This window comes from Lissotriton helveticus, chromosome 3_1 (genome assembly GCF_964261635.1).
Source record: "Lissotriton helveticus chromosome 3_1, aLisHel1.1, whole genome shotgun sequence".
In the NCBI taxonomy this organism is placed as follows: Eukaryota; Metazoa; Chordata; class Amphibia; order Caudata; family Salamandridae; genus Lissotriton; species Lissotriton helveticus.
The window spans coordinates 576,628,963-576,649,741 of record NC_136061.1 but is presented as its reverse complement, the minus strand read 5'-3'; the positions used below and the strand labels follow the sequence as shown (position 1 = coordinate 576,649,741).

The 20,779-nt window shown below is 45.0% G+C and overlaps 2 protein-coding genes across 6 annotated transcripts in view; both read right to left on the bottom strand.

Annotated features, from left to right (window-relative positions):
- Positions 1-20,779, bottom strand: part of LOC144822715 (ADP-ribosylhydrolase ARH1-like) — a 538,572-nt gene that overhangs the window by 156,339 nt on the left and 361,454 nt on the right. For 2 of the 5 annotated variants that reach the window (XM_078680532.1, XM_078680533.1), the window contains exon 2: positions 16,154-16,227. The exons of the other annotated variants lie outside the window; for them this stretch is intronic. In XM_078680532.1, the coding sequence (XP_078536658.1) occupies positions 16,154-16,227 (74 nt within the window). The remainder of the gene's footprint in view (positions 1-16,153; positions 16,228-20,779) is intronic. 5 annotated transcript variants of the gene reach the window in all.
- The window catches only part of LOC144822716 (ADP-ribosylhydrolase ARH1-like), a 506,468-nt gene that overhangs the window by 480,721 nt on the left and 4,968 nt on the right, over positions 1-20,779 (bottom strand). The window lies entirely within an intron of this gene.

The window sequence follows — 20,779 nt, the reverse complement described above, 5'->3', positions numbered from 1 at the left end:
ACAGCATGGACAAACAATAATTGAAGATAAAGAAATCTTTGGGTACAAACTAAAGCTAACCATATGCAGTCACACTCATAGAAGAAAACAATGGATACTGTATCTGTATGTTGTTGGAGTTGTCCTGTTGAATTTGGTAAGTAAGTTGCATGCAGCAAACAATTCCTCTTATTAGCGGCACTCCTCCATTCCAGCGGACGCTTCGTCCATCAATGTTGGTGACCACTGACAGAAGACACCCTGTCCACTGCCTGCCTGGCGGATGTTGACTGAAACCCGGCCTGTAATTATTGAACGGAAAACAGGAAGTGCTATTACAATACCACTGATAAATAAATATAAGGTATGTACGCTGTGCGGTGCAAAAAGTCACTCTTTGATTTTCCTAATAGACAGTACAATATTTTTGAAAATGCGTACTCTGTCTGAGTCACCTTTTGAAGGATAAATAAGTATGGCCAAATTAATTTAGCGGATCTTTCCCCTCAAGCTAGGTGTACTGTAAACTGTGTTTTAGAACAAAATTAGACCTTCCCAGCAATGCTCCCACCAAGACCCTTACTAAAGCCAGTCGCAAAAATGTAGAAGACCCCCAATCAGATCTCAAAAAACGAGGCCTAGCAGAAAAATGGTGACATAACGTACTTTGAAAGTAAAAGTAGGCCCAAATACCCCCTTACCCACCGTGGATTGTATTCAAACCACTTGCAAGCAAGCAAAAGTATCCATAGCCAGCATCGCTCCAAGAGTGCTCTAAGACCCCAGAACTCAGTTGCAAAAATCTAGAACACCCCGAAACACATGCAATCCTGCTGCTAGGGCTAACCCTAACGAACCCTAAGTTACAAAAAGTGCCAAAAGGCTTTTCATTATGGATTTTGTCCAAACCACTTCTATCCGGTATTAGACCTTCCCAGGAATGCCCCAAGAGACCCGCCAACCCACCCGCAAAAAAGCACGCGACAACACCCCCAAACAGCCAAAAAGCAAAATCTCATACTTACAATATCTCTCGGCCTTCGGTCCAAACGCGCTGTGCAGCTAGGTCATCATCATAACTCCTGTTTTCCACCACGCATTTCCTGAAAAGCAAATTCAATCAAGATTAGACTGTCGCGGCAGTGCTCCGACAGAGACACCAAAACCCACCCACAAACACCAGGAAGCCCCCCAAACAGGCCCCCGAAAACGCTACATTGAGCAAGATGTCAGAAGAAATAGCCCAAAAAAATTCTGCATGGATTTTGTCCATACCACTTCTATCCGGTATTAGACCTTCCCAGGAATGCCCCAAGAGACCCGCCAACCCACCCGCAAATAAGCACGCGACAATACCCCCAAACTGCCAAAAAGCAAAATCTCATACTTACAATATCTCTCGGCCTTCGGTCCAAACGCGCTGTGCAGCTAGGTCATCAATAATCATAACTCCTGTTTTCCACCACGGATTTCCTGAAAAGCAAATGCAATCAAGATTAGACTGTCGCAGCAGTGCTCCCAGACCCCAAAAGTCACCCACAAACACCCAGAACCCCGCCAAAGAGCACCTCAAAGGCAAGCAAGTCAGCAAAAACGGCAAGAAATTTCCGCCTCATATTTGGTCCAAAACACTTTTATCCGTTATTAGAGCTTCACAGCAATGGGCCCAGAACCGTCAACTCACCCGCAAAGAAGTAGAACACCTCCACAAGTGCTGAGTCTTTCTTCATTGGGCTTAATCCAGCCCTCTGCTTTGAGGGAAATAGGAGTCTGGAGGAGGAGGATAGAGGAGCATGTTCTTCTGAACTTGTGAACCTGAGGAATGTAGACTGCGGCACCTTCAAATCAATAAGCAAACAAGTGAAGACAGTTCTGCTGATGGGCTTGTTTTTGTGTAGGTGATTAAAGTTTGAATTAAATTAACTGTGCAAAACAAAGAAAGACAGACACACAGGAATAAAAGTGAATAAGGACGAAAAAGAAAGTTATTGATTCATTGTCTCATTTTCAGGGCTCGGTGTCAGGAAATAAGAATAAGAGTTCGTCATCATACTCTGCGAATTCAGGCAGGATGAGGTCAGCGTCACCGAACAGAGAACAAATTCCCTCATCTACGTTGCTGTCCTCCTCGTCTTTATGCGGCGTGCTTTCTCGTACTTTGTAATCTGGTGGTATGAGATGCTGATTCATCTTAATCATTGTTAGCCTCTCCACATTTTTGGGCGAGAGGCGGCTCCGTTTGGGAGTTACAATGCCACCAGCAGCACTGAAAACACGTTCAGAAGACACACTTGCGAGTGGGCAAGACAAGTAGTTTATAGCCAGGTTGGAGAGCTGTGGCCACAATTGTTTTTTCCCATGCCAATACTCCAATGGCTCATCATTAAGAAAGACCTCTGTTGAGTCATTCAGATAGTCCTGCACCATCGACTCAAGGTCCTCAACGGTTCCTCCACTTTGCTTACTTTTTGCTGTGCCTGTGACCTTTTTTCGAGAACCATACCCAAGCCAAGATAGCCAATCCTCTTCAGCAGCCAATGTTACTCTTGTGTGTGGTGCAGATGATCCGGTTGCCGGTGTCTTTAACGGCTGAGAGGTCACTTGTGCCAGAGCCACAGAAGTGGATTCTTTTGACTGGGGATGGCCTGCTGATGCTGATGTACTGCCTTCTCCTTCAATATCCTACCGTTCTTTTTCAAACCTCTTGGCTGACCAGGCTAGCCAACGTTTGTACTTTTTAACATCTTCATCAGCAAAAGGAAAGAATGCTTGGCCTGCCAGCGCCTTTTTGTAGCGTGGATCCAGAATAGTAGCACAAATGTAATGGTTTTCTGAGTTCATCACCACGTAGGCGCTCTAATAATTTCTCCGACAAAACAAAAGGGTCTTTGTTTTTTTCATCTTTTTCTAACTCAGAAGACACCGCCTTCAGTTGGTGCTCCAGCATGCACAACAATGGGATAGCTTTTCCCAAATTACAGTCCTCCTTGCTGACTGCACGCGTGAAGACCTCAAAAGGACGAAGCATTTCTGTCAGGCTTTTAACTATTTCCCAGTGCGCCGCATCCATCCTCAGGTCCTTCTGAGCTGTACCCAGTGTTAAGAAATAGTGATTGAGTACCGTATACTGCTCATACAGACGCTCAAGCATGTAGAAGGTTGAGTTCCAACGTGTTGCCACCTCCTGGATGAGTGCTTTCACTGGCATTCGACGTTCATGTAGCAGGCTCCTCAGATGCTTCCGGGCCTTAAAAGAATGGCTGAAATGGTTGCACATTTTTCGGCAGGTGGCCATTACCTCGCACGCTGGACTGTCTTTATCACTCAAGAATTTTTGAACTACCAGGTTGATACAGTGCGCCAAACACGGCACTCTGAAATAGTCACCCAGCGCCATGGCCTTAACTACGCCATTATCCGTGGAAACATAACCAATCTGGCGTTTTTTTGGGGACAGCCAGTGAAAGACCTTTTTGTTAAACTCGTCCAAAATGTTTCGTGCTGTGTGACTTTTCTCCAAGCCAAACATGGCTAGTGTTGCATGTTTCCGAGCAGCTTTAAAAACTTGGTCCGGGTCAACACCTGCGTTTAGCTTTGCTCTAACCCCTGAAAAAGAGACCCAGTGTGCAGTGATGCACATGTAATCAGCGCCTGCGCCACTGGTCCACATGTCTGTTGTCAGATGTATAGTTTGAACAGCACTCTTCTGCAAAGCTGCCCCAATCACCTCCAGCACATCTTCATGTAGTGCTGGAACCGCAACTCTGGCAAAATAGAACCGGCTAGGAACCTTCCATTTAGGGCAGAGCGCTGCCACTAATTCTAGAAAACCTACCGCTTCTACAAAAGAAAAAGGGAGAAGGTCTACAGCTAGCATTTTAGCCAGCTTAGTGTTATACAGACGCGTCAGTGGGTGGTTGCGTTCATATGGCGCGTCTGAACAAAACATGGTTCTAATGTTGCCCTGGACCAAGCATTTACGGGATGATAATGACTTCTTTGACCCAATTATGCTCGCTGGTGAACTTTTTCGCGTTGGTGTCTCACTCGCTCCAACACTCTTAGTGTGCCTCACATGGGGTGTGCTGCTGACAGGGGTACTGGGTGTAAGTAAAGTGTTTGACACGTCTTCTGCCTCCTCCTCATCATCAGATGAAACATCAACGTTTTTTTGACTTCCAATTCGGGCTTCCTTGATCGCCTTTAGGTGCGCAAACCATTGGACAGTGTGCTGTCTCTCAAGATGACCTCTCTGGCCTCCGGTACCATAGTTGGTACCTGACTTACCACGACTAACTGCAAGCTTACAAAGGGTACAAATGGCGAACTTTTCCCTTTTTGGGCAAACAGTAAAGAAGTCCCAAACTTGAAGTGTCTGTGGGGCCTGGAGGAGGCGGCGATACTGATGGTGGTGGTCATGCTGCTAATGCCAGATGAAGTGGAGGATCTGGATTGCCCAACTTTTGTACGTTGTGCACTTTCACCGCCACTAATTAAGGTCGAGGTGGATGGAGGTCCCTTGTGAGAAAGAAATATGGAAGCGGTACGAGTTGGTGTACTACTTAACTCCAATGATTGTGGTGTTTCCACTGCCTCCTCGTCGACAACATCATCATCATCACGCTCAGCAGCTTTTCGGGCTAGGGTCAAAATGTCTGTTTGCTGCATGCCCGCTGGGGCTGCAGTGACCTTTATGATGACTGGGTCGTCGTTGTCAGAGTCTTCATCAGCAGCAGTATCCGCCACTTCTTGTTGAGCCTCATCATCACACTCCATAACTCTGAGACTTTGGACGAGCTTCCTTTTACGCTTAACTACCTTTGTCAGATCATGTGCCTCACTCTCAGACGGCAGTGGTGCTGGTTCCCAATTTTGATCCGTATCATCAGAAGGAGGTGTGCTTGAAGAAGATGTAGACACCACCCTTGATCTCTTCCTTGCTAGGGGTGTGGAAGACAATGAATGATCATCAGGAGGAGTGTCTTCCTCAAATGATACCTCGCCTTGTCGATATCCTGATGTGCCCCTACTTCAGGAGGAACAACTATTGTGGGGACTTGTGACCCTCCATGCACCTCTGCTTGCGCATCTCCTTGCGCTGCCTCTCCTTCCACATGTACTTGGGCTTGTACTTGCACATGTGGTTTTTGTTGCGGCTGTGGTTGTTCAACACTCGTCAGATGAGTTACAACAACCTGTGTTGATTGAGGGACATTGCTGCTACTTTCTTGCGATGAGCCAACATCACTGGTCGATGGTGATTGAACAACTAGACTAAGTGCCTCTGCAGCAGTGAAGGGCTTGGACTTAAGTTGGTGTGGTGGTGGTGGTGGCGGCACTGAGTCCAATGGAGCGGGGGTGCTGCTCCCAGCTTGGTCCCCAGCAGATCCCGCTGCTGCTGCAGGCATACTTTTTTTTTTACTCCCAAAAAAAGGGGTGGCCGGCACACCAGTCTCCTTGGTAACTTGCTTCTTCTGCTCCTTACTGGCAACTTTCTTGCTAGAGGAGCTACGGGTAACTTCTTTTGGGGCCATCTTCTTCAGAGCAGGTCAGAACAGCAGGCAGCAGTTGCACGAGTTGCAGAGTTGTCTGTGTCCAGACGTGACGTCGCGTGACGTTATGCTGCACACACACACCGCTGCAGGACTTCTTCCTGGCACTGGTGGATCTCTTGAGTCTTGTGCACCTAAAAGCAATGGAAGACAGAGGAACATCAGTTCAGTTATACACCCCAAAAAATCGAAAAACACAGAAAAAACAGCACAATCCCATGCCATCCATGATGTTTACATTCAAGACACCCCACAGAAAGACTAGGCCCATGCAACACTCACTACCCCTGGGCATAATGGATGAAAAGTAGGCAAAATAGGTGCAGGCCTCAGACACTGCCTCTCTTCAAAATGGCCCCTTGCACCCCAAGCACATGTTGCCTGTACCAGCCAGCACTCAAGATGGCCACCACCACCACCCACATGGCCAGTCCACATCAACAGTACACCCCAAAAAAACCGAAAAACACCCAAAAATCACCACAATCCAATGCCATCCAGGATGTTTACATTAAAGAGAGTGAGACCACACCACAGGCACACTCAGTCCATGCACCACTACCCCTGGGCAAAAGGCCACACCAGCAACCCCAAAAAAACGACAAAAACCACAAAAAACAGCACAATCCCAGCCCATCCATGGCCTCAATGGTGTTTAAATTCAAGAGGACACCCCACAGAAAGACTAGGCCCATGCAACACTCACCACCCCTGGGCAAAGGGCCCCACCAGCAGCCCCAAAAAACGACAAAAACCACAAAATTCAGCACAATCCCAGCCCATCCATGGCCTCAATGGTGTTTAAATTCAAGAAGACACCCCACAGAAAGACTAGGCCCATGCAACACTCACTACCCCTGGGGATAATGGATGAAAAGTAGGCAAAATAAGTGCAGGCCTCAGACACTGCCTCTCTTCAAAATGGCCCCTTGCACCCCAAGCACATGTTGCCTGTACCAGCCAGCACTCAAGATGGCCACCACCACCACCACCCACATGGCCAGTCCACATCAACAGTACACCCCAAAAAAACAGAAAAACAACCAAAAATCACCACAATCCAATGCCATCCAGGATGTTTACATTAAAGAGAGTGAGACCACACCACAGGCACACTCAGTCCATGCACCACTACCCCTGGGCAAAAGGCCACACCAGCAGCCCCAAAAAAACGACAAAAAACAGCACAATCCCAGCCCATCCATGGCCTCAATGGTGTTTAAATTCAACAAGACACCCCACAGAAAGACTAGGCCCATGCAACACTCACCACCCCTGGGCAAAGGGCCCCACCAGCAGCCCCAAAAAACGACAAAAACCACAAAATTCAGCACAATCCCAGCCCATCCATGGCCTCAATGGTGTTTAAATTCAAGAAGACACCCCACAGAAAGACTAGGCTCATGCAACACTCACTACCCCTGGGCATAATGGATGAAAAGTAGGCAAAATAAGTGCAGGCCTCAGACACTGTCTCTCTTCAAAATGGCCCCTTGCACCCCAAGCACATGTTGCCTGTACCAGCCAGCACTCAAGATGGCCACCACCACCACCACCCACATGGCCAGTCCACATCAACAGTACACCCCAAAAAAACAGAAAAACACCCAAAAATCACCACAATCCAATGCCATCCAGGATGTTTACATTAAAGAGAGTGAGACCACACCACAGGCACACTCAGTCCATGCACCACTACACTACCCCTGGGCAAAAGGCCACACCAGCAGCCCCCAAAAAAACGACAAAAACACAAAAATCAGCACAATCCCAGCCCATCCATGGCCTCAATGATGTTTAAATACAAGAAGACACCCCACAGAAAGACTAGGCCCATGCAACACTCACCACCCCTGGGCAAAGGGCCCCACCAGCAGCCCCAAAAAAACGCCAAAAACAACAAAAATCAGCACAATCCCAGCCCATCCATGGCCTCAATGGTGTTTAAATTCAACAAAACAGTTGTATCATGCACCCATAACCAACCCTGGTCCTACTGGATACTGTGGCTACCCACAATATATTTTATTTAATGTTCTGAAAAAGTTCCAAAATTGTAGTTGCAGCAACTGTAATGCCCCAAACAAACTTACTTGTGAAAGTTGATTTCTAATCCAAAAGTGATCCAAAGAAAGCCAAAAAGGCCTCAAATCCAAATATCCAGCAGCACCCACAAAAAGTAATCCTTCCAGGTCAAGGTCCAAATGAAAGTGACCAGCACATGAAGAAAGCACTGGGAGGAGCCTGCTGGACAGGAACAGGAAGTAGGAGACTGTGGGGCACTTCCTCCCCCTCCCCCTCAAAAATGGACTCCTTGCAAAAAGAAAGGCCATGCAAATGTCAACCTGAGGAGTGATTCTGATAAAAATCATCATTTTCTGAAGGTTTATCCTGTTTGCTGGTGGATTTCTTGTGCAGAATTGCAAAATCTCTATTTTGCGAGTGCGAGATTGTTCCTGTCCGCCGCAACTACGTGTTCGCAATTGCGAACTCTCGCGAGGCGTGCTGTGCAAGGTGGCAAGCCGCGATTACGTATTCGCGGGCGCCAAACTCCCGCGGGATCCCGCAGCAAGATCCAAAATGGCGCAGCACTCGCAAAATATGATCGAGAAAAACAACTCGCAAACGCTTAATGACGGAAAGTGAACGCCGTGCACCACGCCGCGCGCCGCAATATTGTATCACCAAGCAAAAAATCCGCCGCGAGCGAATTCACGGATTTTCGACAAATTCGCGAGAGTTCGCGGATTGCGAATTTGCCGAAAATCCGAAAAATCCGCGAGCGGAACGGATTTTACGCCCATGCTTAGCTTATAGATACTTGGAATAAAATATGGACAAAAGTGCACTCTACTTCACGTTCAGATAGCTTAACACAAACATTACTTTTCTTTTATAGCAGGTTACACACCCCTGATCAGTTATCCAAATTCAAATTAGCTGGCCACCTACCATGTTGAAGATGTGGCCACACTGATTGTTCATATATGGATATGTTTTTATTTTGTCCCAAAGTTCTAGATTTATGGAAAGCTGTCTGGTTAAAGATTAATGTTATTACTGGGATCTTCTCACCCATTTCCTTTCAAAATGCAAATTTAGGTGAATTACATGATATTTGTTCTCACAATGCATTACTTGGAAAATTGGTACACTTGTTAATAGCAAATGCTGTGCATGTTCTCACCTCTAATTTTAAAAGAAGGAAAACAAATCTGTTCCACTCTGGTAAAACTTGATATGTCATAACCATAGACTGGATAGATATGATTTGAATTTGCTCCAGTTGCTATTATGTGTGACAGCTTGTGGTTATCAGTTACTAATTATTTCCCTAAAAACATGCTCAATCCAAGTCGGTACCAAACTTGTGATGCTTAGAGTCCATTTATCATTTCCCACTCAGTTTAAATATATGTTAATACTATATTTAGGTTGTATTTTATTCTTTAGTAAGTAAATTCTACACTTCATTACCAACAAAGTGGTCGACCAGGAAGTGGGACAGTACCAATCCTTAGGGGACTCCACAAGATATGCCACTGATCTCAGGTGGAAAGGTTCCAGCTTTCTATTGAGGCACAGATGTTTCAGGAAAAATATGAAATAGGTAAAAGTAGTATGTAGGAAAATGCCATTTTTGCATGGTTGCACCCACTATTTGCCTAATGTTGATGTACTTTGACTGAGTGTGCCCTGGGTTCCAGCCAACCAGATACCCATGGCCTATGTTCTTACCCTAAACTGTACTGTTGCACGGTGACCAGGGAAGGCCTCTAATGGCTGCAGCACTTATTGTACCACCCTTAGAGGCTCTGTAGCGTTACACAAACACACACACACACTGCTATTGCAGGCTGCATGTTTTGGTGCAGAACAAAGTGAAGAGTCGACATGGCACACATCCCTAGGTGCCTTGCCTACAATCCAATGCCCTGGCATAGGTAAGCCACCCCTCTAGCTGGGTGCACTATACCAGGGGTGAGGGTACAGGTGCATGAGCCCTGTACCCCTACAGTGTCTAAGTCAATCCTTAGACATTGTAAGTGCAGTAATGCCATAAAGAGTATATGGTCTGGGAGTATGTCATTATGAACACCACAGCACCATAATGGCTTTACTGAAAACTGGGAAGTTTTGTATCAAGCTTCTCAGCACATTAAACCCACCCTGATGCCAGTGTGGGATTTAATGAAAACTGCACTCAGAGGGGATCTTGAAGATACCCCCTGAAAAACGACCTAACTTTAGTGTCCTGGCTGAGTGGCTGCACACCAGCTGCAACCACCTTACATGTTTCTAGACCCCTGGGTCTAGAGCCTGCAGATCTTGGGGTCCTGAAACAAAGCACATCCTGGGATGAGGTGCCAGGTTTCCCCCCAACCCCCTGGATGGGCTGGGTCCACAAAGGGGAAGTTTCAAAGGCCTAACGCCTTTGTGAGCTACCCCTGTCATTTTCTGCTCCCAGCAACTGGTCCCCACCAGTTCTGACCCCCACTTTGGGTGGGAGAACCTGCAGGAAAACCAAGTTAGGGTGAGAGGTGTCCCCACCTTTGCCAAACCCACCCCTTAGGTGGGGGAGACGAGGTGAATCACAACTATCAGTCCTTGCCATCTTGAAGATGCACCTACCCCGTCAACAAGTGAGGCTTGTGGCTCCCTCCCACTGTAGGGTGGCATAATAGGGTGTGTACCCACCCCAAGGAAAGGACACATTGGTCCCGACTTGTACCTATCTGCAGCACCCCTAAATTTTGTATTTAGGGGCAACCCTGAACCTTGCTTCCTAAGAAAAGAACTGACCAGAAGAAGGACCGAAGAGCCGTGCTGAAGAAGAGGAGGACACCTACTGACTAGGCCCCAGCCCTACCGGCCTGTTCTGACCTCAAAATAAAGCGAAATCCAGGTGTGTCCTGCAGCCAACCAAAGACTTTGTCTCCTGTGAGCATCGGACTTGCTCAAGACCAACCAGTCTAACTCTGGACGACTCCGTGAGTAACCCACCACTCAGCACTTGAGGGGCCCAACACTATAAGGTCCCCTCGGCGAACCTGGCCTGGGTTGCAGTGACTCCTGAACCCCCACAAGCTTCTAACCCAAGCCTGCAGTTATTACCAGTGAGATCTCTCTAACCGCGCCCAAAGGCCACACTCAAGACTGCCTCTCTGACCGAAGCGGTCCGAAGAGCCCAACCGCGAGGGCACAACAAGGTTGCAAAGATCCTATTCGCCGCCCGGTCACTCAACGCCTCTCAGAAATCCTGACGACTCTGCCGGTTGGACCAAGACTGCGAAACCCTGGGATTTCAGACGGCCACATCCTACACCTGGCCGCCTCAGTGCCACTGACGGTGTAGTGTTTGTGCTGGCAATTGGGCACCTTCAGTGCTAACCTCGACCCAAAGAGCTTTTTGTTCTATGAACAAGGTGGCCTGCCCTTCGGCAGTCCCCAAGCCGACAGCTGTGCTTAGCCCCTTGGCTAACGAGTGGCCCCTGCACTCTGCACCCGGCTGCTTGAGAGCTGCCGGTGGTACGAACTGAGTGCCCACCTAACCCGAATCCTACTCAGGGACGTACACTCACTTTTGTTCTTTCAGGACTAAGAGGGTCTGGTGAGTAACCTTGAAAAACTGTACACTGTAGGATAAAATACATTAACTTTTTTCCATTCTCTTAGGAAATGTACCTGTGTGGTATCTAGAGATACCTCACCAAGGGCCAGATGTAGGTGGCCAATTACCGGTCGGTAACGGCCGAATTCGGTCGTTACCGACCGGTAATTGGATTTTGAGATGTAGGGGGGAAAAAACAGGCATTTTCGGTAATTTTACCGAATCGGTAAATATACCGGTCGGTAACATTACCGAAAATGCATTTTCGGTATGTAGGTGCCAAGTTGCACATTGACAAAGGGCTTTGAAAATCGGTATTTTACCATGCAATACAATTGCATGGTAAAATACCGATGCAGGTGCACATGCACATCTGTGCATGTACACCTTTGCCATGTGGCACACAAGCCTAAAACAGGGGTGCCAGAGGGTGTCAAAGTGACACCCCCTGCACCCTTGCTAAAATCGGTATTTACCGATTCTGTAATTACAGAATCGGTATTGCCCATTGATTCCTATGGGCTTCATAGCCCATAGGAATCAATAGGAAATACCGATTCGGTATTTCCAGATTCGGTAAATACCGAATCTTAACGATTCGGTATTTCCACATCTGGAAATACCTACATCTCCCCCCTTCATATTTACCACTTCTTAAATACCGAATCGGTAAAATTCGGTATTTAAGAGGTGGTAAATATGAATTACCTACATCTGGCCCTGAGTAAGAAAAGTAATTATTAAGTAATTTCAACTGCTTATTGCCAAAGTACACATTCCAGTAACAAACGCTAATTCAATATCAAATGCATATTTGTGATACATTGCCTTTGGGAGTACAATATTGCCTATGATTTGGTTCTAGTAATAAAATAACACTAAAGAATAATTTTATACAAACCAATTGGTCTGAGTTCAGTCTTTGAGTGTGTGACACTATTTCTTGGCAGTGCTTAAAACTACCCTCTGATAAAGCCTTGCTGCTCACCCTCACTACCCCAAATAGAGATATTATCTACTTTTACCTCGGCCTACCTTTGGGGTTCCACTGGGCTCTGTGCACACTATACCTTACTTTGGTATAGTATATAGTATATACAGAGCCAGCTTCCTACATGGTATCATCAATTCCTGCAAAACCTGAAAGGTACTTTAGCAGAACTATGTGATATCAAAACAGTACTTAATGTTTATAGATTATGTTTATAGATTAGCTGCAGTCTTCTAAAAATATTTACAATATTTATAATACATTTTCCTGCATACTATGGATGTATATTTCTAACTAGAGGTCCCCCATTTGACTGTAAATGGACTGAGATGGTATGCACACCAGGCAGTGAAAGTACCTGAAACAAGAGTGGATATTCTATGCATGGTGGCATGCAGGCTAAATGGAGGGAATAATAAGGCAACAATAGTTCATTTTTTGTCAGTGAACCTGTGTTGATCATTCAAGAGAGTTATTGACTCATGTTTGTAAGTGATGTGATATTAGTATATAAAATAATTTTTTTTTGCTTTCAGCAAGATGACTTTGGCCACATAAAGAAGGGCTCTGCGGCCCAAAATGCAATGAATGGCTTTGTGGCTCGACAGAGCAGGAGCACAGAAGGAAGGCATCATGAATATCAATGAATGCGTCACCAAGTGATTACAATTGGAAAATGAATATTTTTAAACCATATAAAACCTTGAAAGAAGATATTTTTGGTATGTAATGGATAAATGTTAATTATGAAGAATAAGTGCCAGCAGGTGCCTACAAAGTAATGCGAAAGGTGGGAGACATGAACCACGATGTGGCGAATGCATTACAGAAAAATGTATGATTTCAAAGACCGGTTGAACTGACCACCACAGACAAACAAACATTTATCAAACCTTTGGCCAGTAGAGACTATAAGAATAATCAATATATAGGGCATGCCAATCTCAAGACAAAATTAGGGGAAAATAAAAGCCTGCTTCTTAAGAGCATATATAACATGCATAGTGTACTAATGCTACCATTGAAAGCATTAGTAAAATATCTATTCTACTGATCACAATGCACTTTAGAATGCTGCATATCCGTTTTGAAACTATGTATGATTGGAAGTCGACTTCCCTGTTGTCTCTTTTTCCATTGTGTAAACTACTGTGATTGGTCTCTCGCTACCCGCTTGCTGGACAATGTGCACCCATTGTGTTCTTATTGCAAAAATAAAAATAAAGGTTATAAAAAAACAATGGCTTCTACTTGCATTAGTGGCAACAAAGTATGTGAGGGCCACAACAAATAAAATTATTGTTGGCACCTAAATAACCAGTGTTGGTTTTATTTTATCATCAAGCAACAACAAAAGGCTCCGCTGACCCTGAAAGGTTCAGTAACGTGCTGGTGCAACGGTGCTGTCTTGTTATTCATTGCATGATAAATACAACATTATCATGATTTAAATGGAAAGAAACAATATCTTGAGTTCATCCTGGCCATCCCAAGGGTCACCTCTTTTTAAAGGCCAAATTAGATCTTTTGTGCGGTCACCTCTGAGCTTTAATATTAAAAATGTTCTCTTACAAAGAGATCTGACACTGTTGACATCATCTCAAACGTTAGTACATGTTCCTGGAGGAAACAAAGATTGCACTCTAAAGTGGTAGAGTTGATCTCTTTTGAAGTAGCCCAGACTTTGATGTTGTGCAATTAAACAAAGTGCTCAGAGCCAAAGCACCCTGAAAGGGTCCTGGATTGAACTAAAAATGCTTATGCTCCATCCACGGCCAGAACTTTGGGACAATTAATCATTAAACACTGTTTACAATCACATCACCTGCAATTTACATTACACCTATTTTAAATGCAGTATTTTATAAGTGGTATTTAAGAGGCAGCAATGGGACCCGCCTTTTAGAACTACCCTTCCTCTTTATTTCTACTTTGATATGTAGAAAGTGGTACTGAATAGGCAGCTGTAGAAAAGGGTCTGGTTGAGCCATCACATTTTTGGCACACCACCCCTTGGGTGGTTGAGCTTCACAATGGGCACAAAGCACTTTGGCTTGAATTTGATATGTTGTCAGAACACATGGACTTGATCAGGCGGTTAAACTTGACACACTGCTATATTATCGGTACCTTTTCACCATCTCTTTGCACTATGTGAAAGCAAAACTATAATTTTAACTACATCATAGTTTTGAGGTATTTATTGTAAGCCTGGGTGGTGAACTCCGCTTGCGGAGTTTTCCGCACTCCGCGTTACATGGAGCTCGCAGAGTTCCAAATAACTTGCGTTCGTCAACATCTAGTTATCAAGCAGAGCAAGGAAAATCCACCTCCCGGTGGGATTTTTCCTCATTTGCGCTTGTCAAGGGAAAGTTGGCGAGCGCGAGCGAGGGAAATGAACCTCCCGGTGGGATTTCTCACCGCCGGCGGTCGGATTCTCAATGCGAATGGCTGCATATGCTTAAAACCGCTCGCGTTGAGAAACAGTCCATTCGCATTGAGAAAGCTGCCACTAGAGTAGAAAATCTACTTGAGCGGCAGAAAAGAAACAGCCCCAGCTTGCACTGGGCATGGTGCTGTTAGAGATAATTTCACAGCGTGGACAAATACCTGGCGATGGAAATTACAGCGAACTGCATTTTTCGGGGAACAGTCGGAACACTGCGGTCTAAACCACAAATGTTCCGACTCTGCAAGCCATACCACGCATGCCTTAACCACACATATGCCTTAACCACACATGTGCGTGGTTAAGGTAATGCGCAGTAGGTTTTGCGAACAGACAGAAGCAGGAAGCGATCCACTGTGAGGTAAGTGGGGGTGGGTGGGGGTACTTTTGTGGGATAGGGGTTGTTTTGTGGGCTGGGGGTAGGTCGGGTTCTTCTGAGGGCTCGGGTTGTTTTGTGGGCTGGGGGTGGGTTGGGGTTGCTTTAAGTGGGGCTGTGGGGTGAGTCTGGGTCGTTTTGTAGGCAGGCGGGTCGGGTAGTTTTTTCGGCTGGGGTGAGTCTGGGTAGTTTTGGAGCCAGTCTTCAGGGTTAGGGGTGGTTTCCAGAGCAGGGGGAATTGGGGCTAGTTTTCAGGACTGGTGGGGTGGGGCAAGTTTTCAGTTCCGGGGGGTCAGGGGTCGCTTTCAGGGCTGGCGGGTCGGAGTCGTTTTTAGAGCTGGGGAAGTGTTGGGGTCGTTTTTTTAATTAGGGGTTAGGGTATTAGGCCTCAGGGCAGGGAAAGGGTAGTCGGGGTAGATTTTAAGGCTTAGGGGAGGGCGGCCAGTTCTTAAGGCTGGGTCAGGGCTGGCCAGGGTAAGTTTAAGGGACAGGGTTTTAGGCATTAGGGCAGGGAGAGGGTACAGGGTGGGGGTAGAGAAGGGGTGGGGTATTTGCACCTCCAAGCGGGAGGGGGGAGGGAAGGTACCTTAGGGCGGTGGGGAGGGGGCGACCTTAGCCACCCATACCCCTTTACCATGCATGCCTTTACCATGAAAATTCGGGGTAAAGGCATGCGTGGTAAAGAAATGCGTGGTTAAGACGCTGTCGTTATTCAGACAGCGTTGTTTAGGCATGCGGGATTGTTTTTTTTGCACTTCACGGAGAACGAACTACACCCAGGCTTAGTGTATTGTTTTATTGTAGTGTCTTTCTTTTACCTTCATTATTGAGATTTTAATTAATCATACAATAAAGCATTTTACATTTACATTACAATACATTAGAGACAGCAAAACAAGTTGTCTGGGTCTATAGTAACTACTTTTACATTAAAACTCTCAGGCGTGTCCATTATAACTTCTGGAAAGCTTATGCAATTTTCTGAAACTTATGGCAAACGATTGTCTGACTGAACACAGAATCAGTCTAATTTAAATAACTTTAAATTTTTCAATGTACTTTATTGGCTACATCTCACGTGTCAGGTCCTGATTTAAAGCGAATGGGGAATTGTCCCTGAGTTTACTAAAGCTTGTTGGGGAACTTATTTAGGAGCAAACTAAATTAAAAAAAACTGAATGGTGCAAGTACTCACCTGGTACTGCATGTGTGGATTAGTCAAAAGGCAGACTGAGGTGGAAAACCAATATAAGATGAGATGAAATAGCACTTCAGTCAGGAAGCCACAGAAGACAGTGAAAGGGAAGAGGAGAAAAGACACTGTTAAATGAAAAGACAAAACTGTAGGCAGGAGAAAAAAAAGGAGATAAGAGGCCACTTCAAACTGAAGGCAGAAAAGCTGGATGGCTTAATTTTAAATCTTATATATACGGTAATATTACCTTTATCCCTCAGTTACACTCCAATTTACACCACTGATCTGCAAGCTACACGCAGACACCTCTCAAATGTCATGCCTAGGTAAGTCAACGAATACATGTTTTTTATTTAAACTCCATTACCTGCAGCCATGTGTCTATTATGTCCTTATAAAGAAGGGTACAAGTACCAGAATGCAGAGAGCCTTAACTGGAGTCAGGAAACGAAAGTTCTGCACAAATCCCTGCAGTGTGATGAGCCATATTTCATTAAAACGTGATATTAAAAGAATGATAAACACAAAACCAAATAAATGAAATAAAAACTCAATTTAATATTTAACATATATAACACTATCTACCAGTCCCTCTATGTGAATTCACCTTAGCAATTTCTAAAGTACAGAATAAAGTTATCAGAAACCTAAGTACAGGCCAAAACCCCTCAAATAGCTAGTCACTGAATTCCAAACTGTGAAAACCTTGAGAAAAAACGTCAATCTATTCTTGGTGATGAATGTAGCCTATTGCCTTGAGCCCAGTTTTGAGAGTTTATTAATTCAGCCTTCAACTTTATCATGATCCCACTCTTCCACTTCCTAAGAACTACCCTTGTAGCTGTAATCACCGTACAAACCCAAGAATAAGATTGGAAGGTTTCATCCCTTGATTCAAAGTTGCTTCCTGCCTCAGTGTAAGATTGTCCCCAGGGTCAGGTGAACCTTTACAGATTTTTCTCTCATAAAATCTAGGACACGGTTCCATCTCAGTGACGTGTATAAATATTCACCTCATTTTAGCATTCCCAACATGCGTCTAATTCAAGTAACTTTTCATGTTTCATACTTTTCATGTTTCATCTTCATTGGATTCCAGTGCATATCCGAGGCAGTTTATTGGCTACATCTCATGTGTCAGGTCATGATGTAAAGCGAATGTGGAAATGCTTCAATTAATGCAATTAAACTGAGTACATTTTCAACCTAATTACTTAATGAGGCCACCGTGCCTCACAGACACACCCAGTTTCCTTTCCAAAAAGTTGAAAAAACCCTTCCCCCTCATGACCTCCTGGTGTAGTTGACAAAAGGCACCACCTAGTATAGTTGGCCTGGGACCAACAGGGAGGGAGGGGTTAATTAATTAGGGTGAAAACGTATTCAGAGTAATGCAATTACCAGTAAGTAATTGAAGCATTACCTTCTCATATGTTCCTCCTAACTAATTACTTAATGAGACATATCATGCAATAACATCGATCAGGACAACTGATGATTTATGTACCACACAGTTTATTTAATCCTGTGACCAAACCTCCTATTACTTCATAGAAGACAGCACTTCTAACCCCAAAACCTCCTTCAGGCTAATTCCCTGCATCACTCCGTAAAGTTGTAAAAACGTAGAAGGTGTAGCCCATGTTGCAACCCAAGAAATCTCAACCAGAAATGCGCACTGAGCCCCTACATGGCTCTAGTGGATGTACCTTCCACCCCAACTGGACACAGAGTTTGTTCGTACAAATGCAGTCAGAGATCTCATCCACCTATTCAGAGTCTGAGTGGAAGGTTTAGAACCCTTCCTAGCAGGTCCAAAATTCACAAAGAAGAAAAAATCCTGAAATCAGAAATTCTATCCATATAAAGCAGAATAGGCGCTTGACATCCAAGGAATGTAACTTCACCTCTTTTGGGGAAGAAGGATTAGGATGAAACACTGGTAAAATAAACTCTTGATCTCTGTGAAATACTTAGGGATGAAGGAACAAGACGTAAAATTACCCTGTCCTCCAATACCCTAACAATTATGCCTTCCTGATAAGGAACCCAATTCCTCCAACCTCCTCCCGGAAGTATTTGCAACCAGTAAGACAGTTTTCAAGGAACGTAATCTCATATCCACCTTCTCAAGAGGTTCAAAAGGAGACTTCTGCAACACCTCCAGGACTAATGAAGGATCCCATGATGGACACACTGACCTAGCTGGAGGCATGAGAGTAAGAAACCCCTTAAAAAGCCTCTGGACGAGCCTATCTGCGTTTTGTAAATTTTCCCAACACCTCAAAAAAAGCCCTAATTGCTGCCCATTAAATCTTAAGAGTAGAAACCTTTCATCCTAGTGAAAAACCATAGTATAAGAAATCCAGTACCTTCCCCAGCTCAACTGACTGGGGGGGCTAAATACTTAGTAGTGCACCATGTCTGAAAAGTGACCCAATGTCTGGAATAAGACAAGCATTTGCAATACAATAGGTCTCGCATTATTAAAGTTTGAGCTATTGGCATTGCCAAATAACAATGCCTTTTATTTTTGTTTTCTTTTTAAAAACATAAATAAAAGGCATTGTAATTTACAATGCCAATAGCATAAACGTGCGTCACTGCGAGACCTATTGCATTGAAGGGCTGTGGTGAAAAGTGTAGGAAGGTGGGGTCCATATTCAACAGAGCCATTTTATATTTAAAAAATTAGCTGCAGCTTCCTCTTTTGTCTACAAAAATATTTGTGGCTGAATATAAATAAAATAGATACCATGAGCAGGCTGGATAATGTAATGCACTACTATTGGAATCTCCAAAGTATTTAATTGGGAGATTACAAAGAATCCAGAATGCGGCAGCTAAGCTGGCCTTGATGAGACCTCGCCAGTCTTCTGCCTCCCAGGCCCTGACGGAGCACCACTGGCTCCCTGTTTTGCAGAGGAATCATTTTAAGTCCCTCTGTGTCGTGTTTAAGGCATTGCATGGATTGGGGCCCTTACAGTTGCAGAAAAAATTCAGCTACCTGTTGTCTATGGTCATCTTCGGCCAACTGGGTGAAGGTACCCCCAATTAAAAGAGCTCAACTGGGGGACAAGCCTTCAGTGTTGCTGCAGCAAGGCTTTGGAACAACATACCCTCGGAGTTGCAGTGAATGAATGATCTGTTGCAGTTTAGAAGGAAAATAAAGACCTGGCTCTATCCCAGAGCATCAGGCTAACTTACTTCCTTGTCACAGGCCTCCCGTCACACAGCGCCAGTATACCTGCTGGGTCACGGTGCCCTATACAAGAAGTGCTTACATTGCATTACACAATGATAATAAACGAAAGAGATACTATATATCATAATCAAAATGCAGCGTGCATAGTGTAAATATGATAAAACCCTCAACTTGCTTAGTGTAACATAGGACCCCCACGATATATTTATAATGTGCACCTTACACACTTATATCTATATTGTGTCTTTCATAATCTATTAGAACCCCTGCTAAAATATGACTATGAAATGGCGCAAACATTTATAACATAACACTTCAAAATCTTGGGTATACTGCGTGAGTGTGATAAATCAAATATACGTGTCTTCAAGCAGCTACCTCATGGATTGAACATAGAGACCAAAAGAAGCCATGCCGGTAATTATCACTTATGATGGAGAGGGATAGCGTGATTATTAAATGCTGTGTTAATTATCTCTCAGCACTGGGCAACAAAGAGCTCACACCCAGTCAAGCGTATGCCTTACTGTGAAACTCTGCCACATAGTGTGTATTTCAAAGAGCTCTAAGGCCGCCCCTTCTTGCAGCAACCAACAGGACTACATATCCCATAAGCCCCCTCTCCGTCACATCCAAACTCCTGAACTGGCCCAAACGGCAGTCAATAGGCATTGAAAATGTACATTGTAAGTTCAAATAGACGTCTAAACCATAGCATGCACGATGAAACCGGCAGTTGGAAAGTTCAATGCCTTACGAGAAAATAGTCAAAGAAAAAAAGGTTTCACCATTGTACTTAGGCCCCCGAGATTGATTTTCATTGTATAAACGAATGTGAGCTGAAACACATTCTTATGCTGCAAGTATCACATAGTCTCCATTATGAATGCACCACGCAGTCTATGAAAGTTAATCACTGTGCAGGGTCAGGGAGAACATTGCCAAAAAAATCCACATGCGAAGCAGACCTCACCATATCAGCGTTGGCTAAGATGGTGTCCAGTCACCAGGTATCCACCGGATCAAAGCGCGAGGCATTACGGGTTAGGGGAAAGCAAAGACCATGCGCTGAATGCCACAGAGACCTCCTCGCGTCGAGATCTCCACCTCCCACTCCTCAGTCATCCATTGTTCCTCTTACCTGCGGAATCCCTGGGGGCTAATCAGAAATGCACTACCATGCCACATACTCCAAACTGCGGTCAGCTGAGAAGCCCAAGAACGACTGGTGGTGCGTGAACAGTGCCGACCGCGCGGCCTTGATGAAATATCCAAACACATCCCTGCTCCATACGAAGAGGGCACGCACACAGAGAATACTGAGTTTAAATGCATTGCGGTGGGAGCGCACGAGACGCCGTCGCCGTGAGCGTGCACATCGGCTGTCCCGGTAGCAAGCTCCAAGTCTGTGTGCACGCACG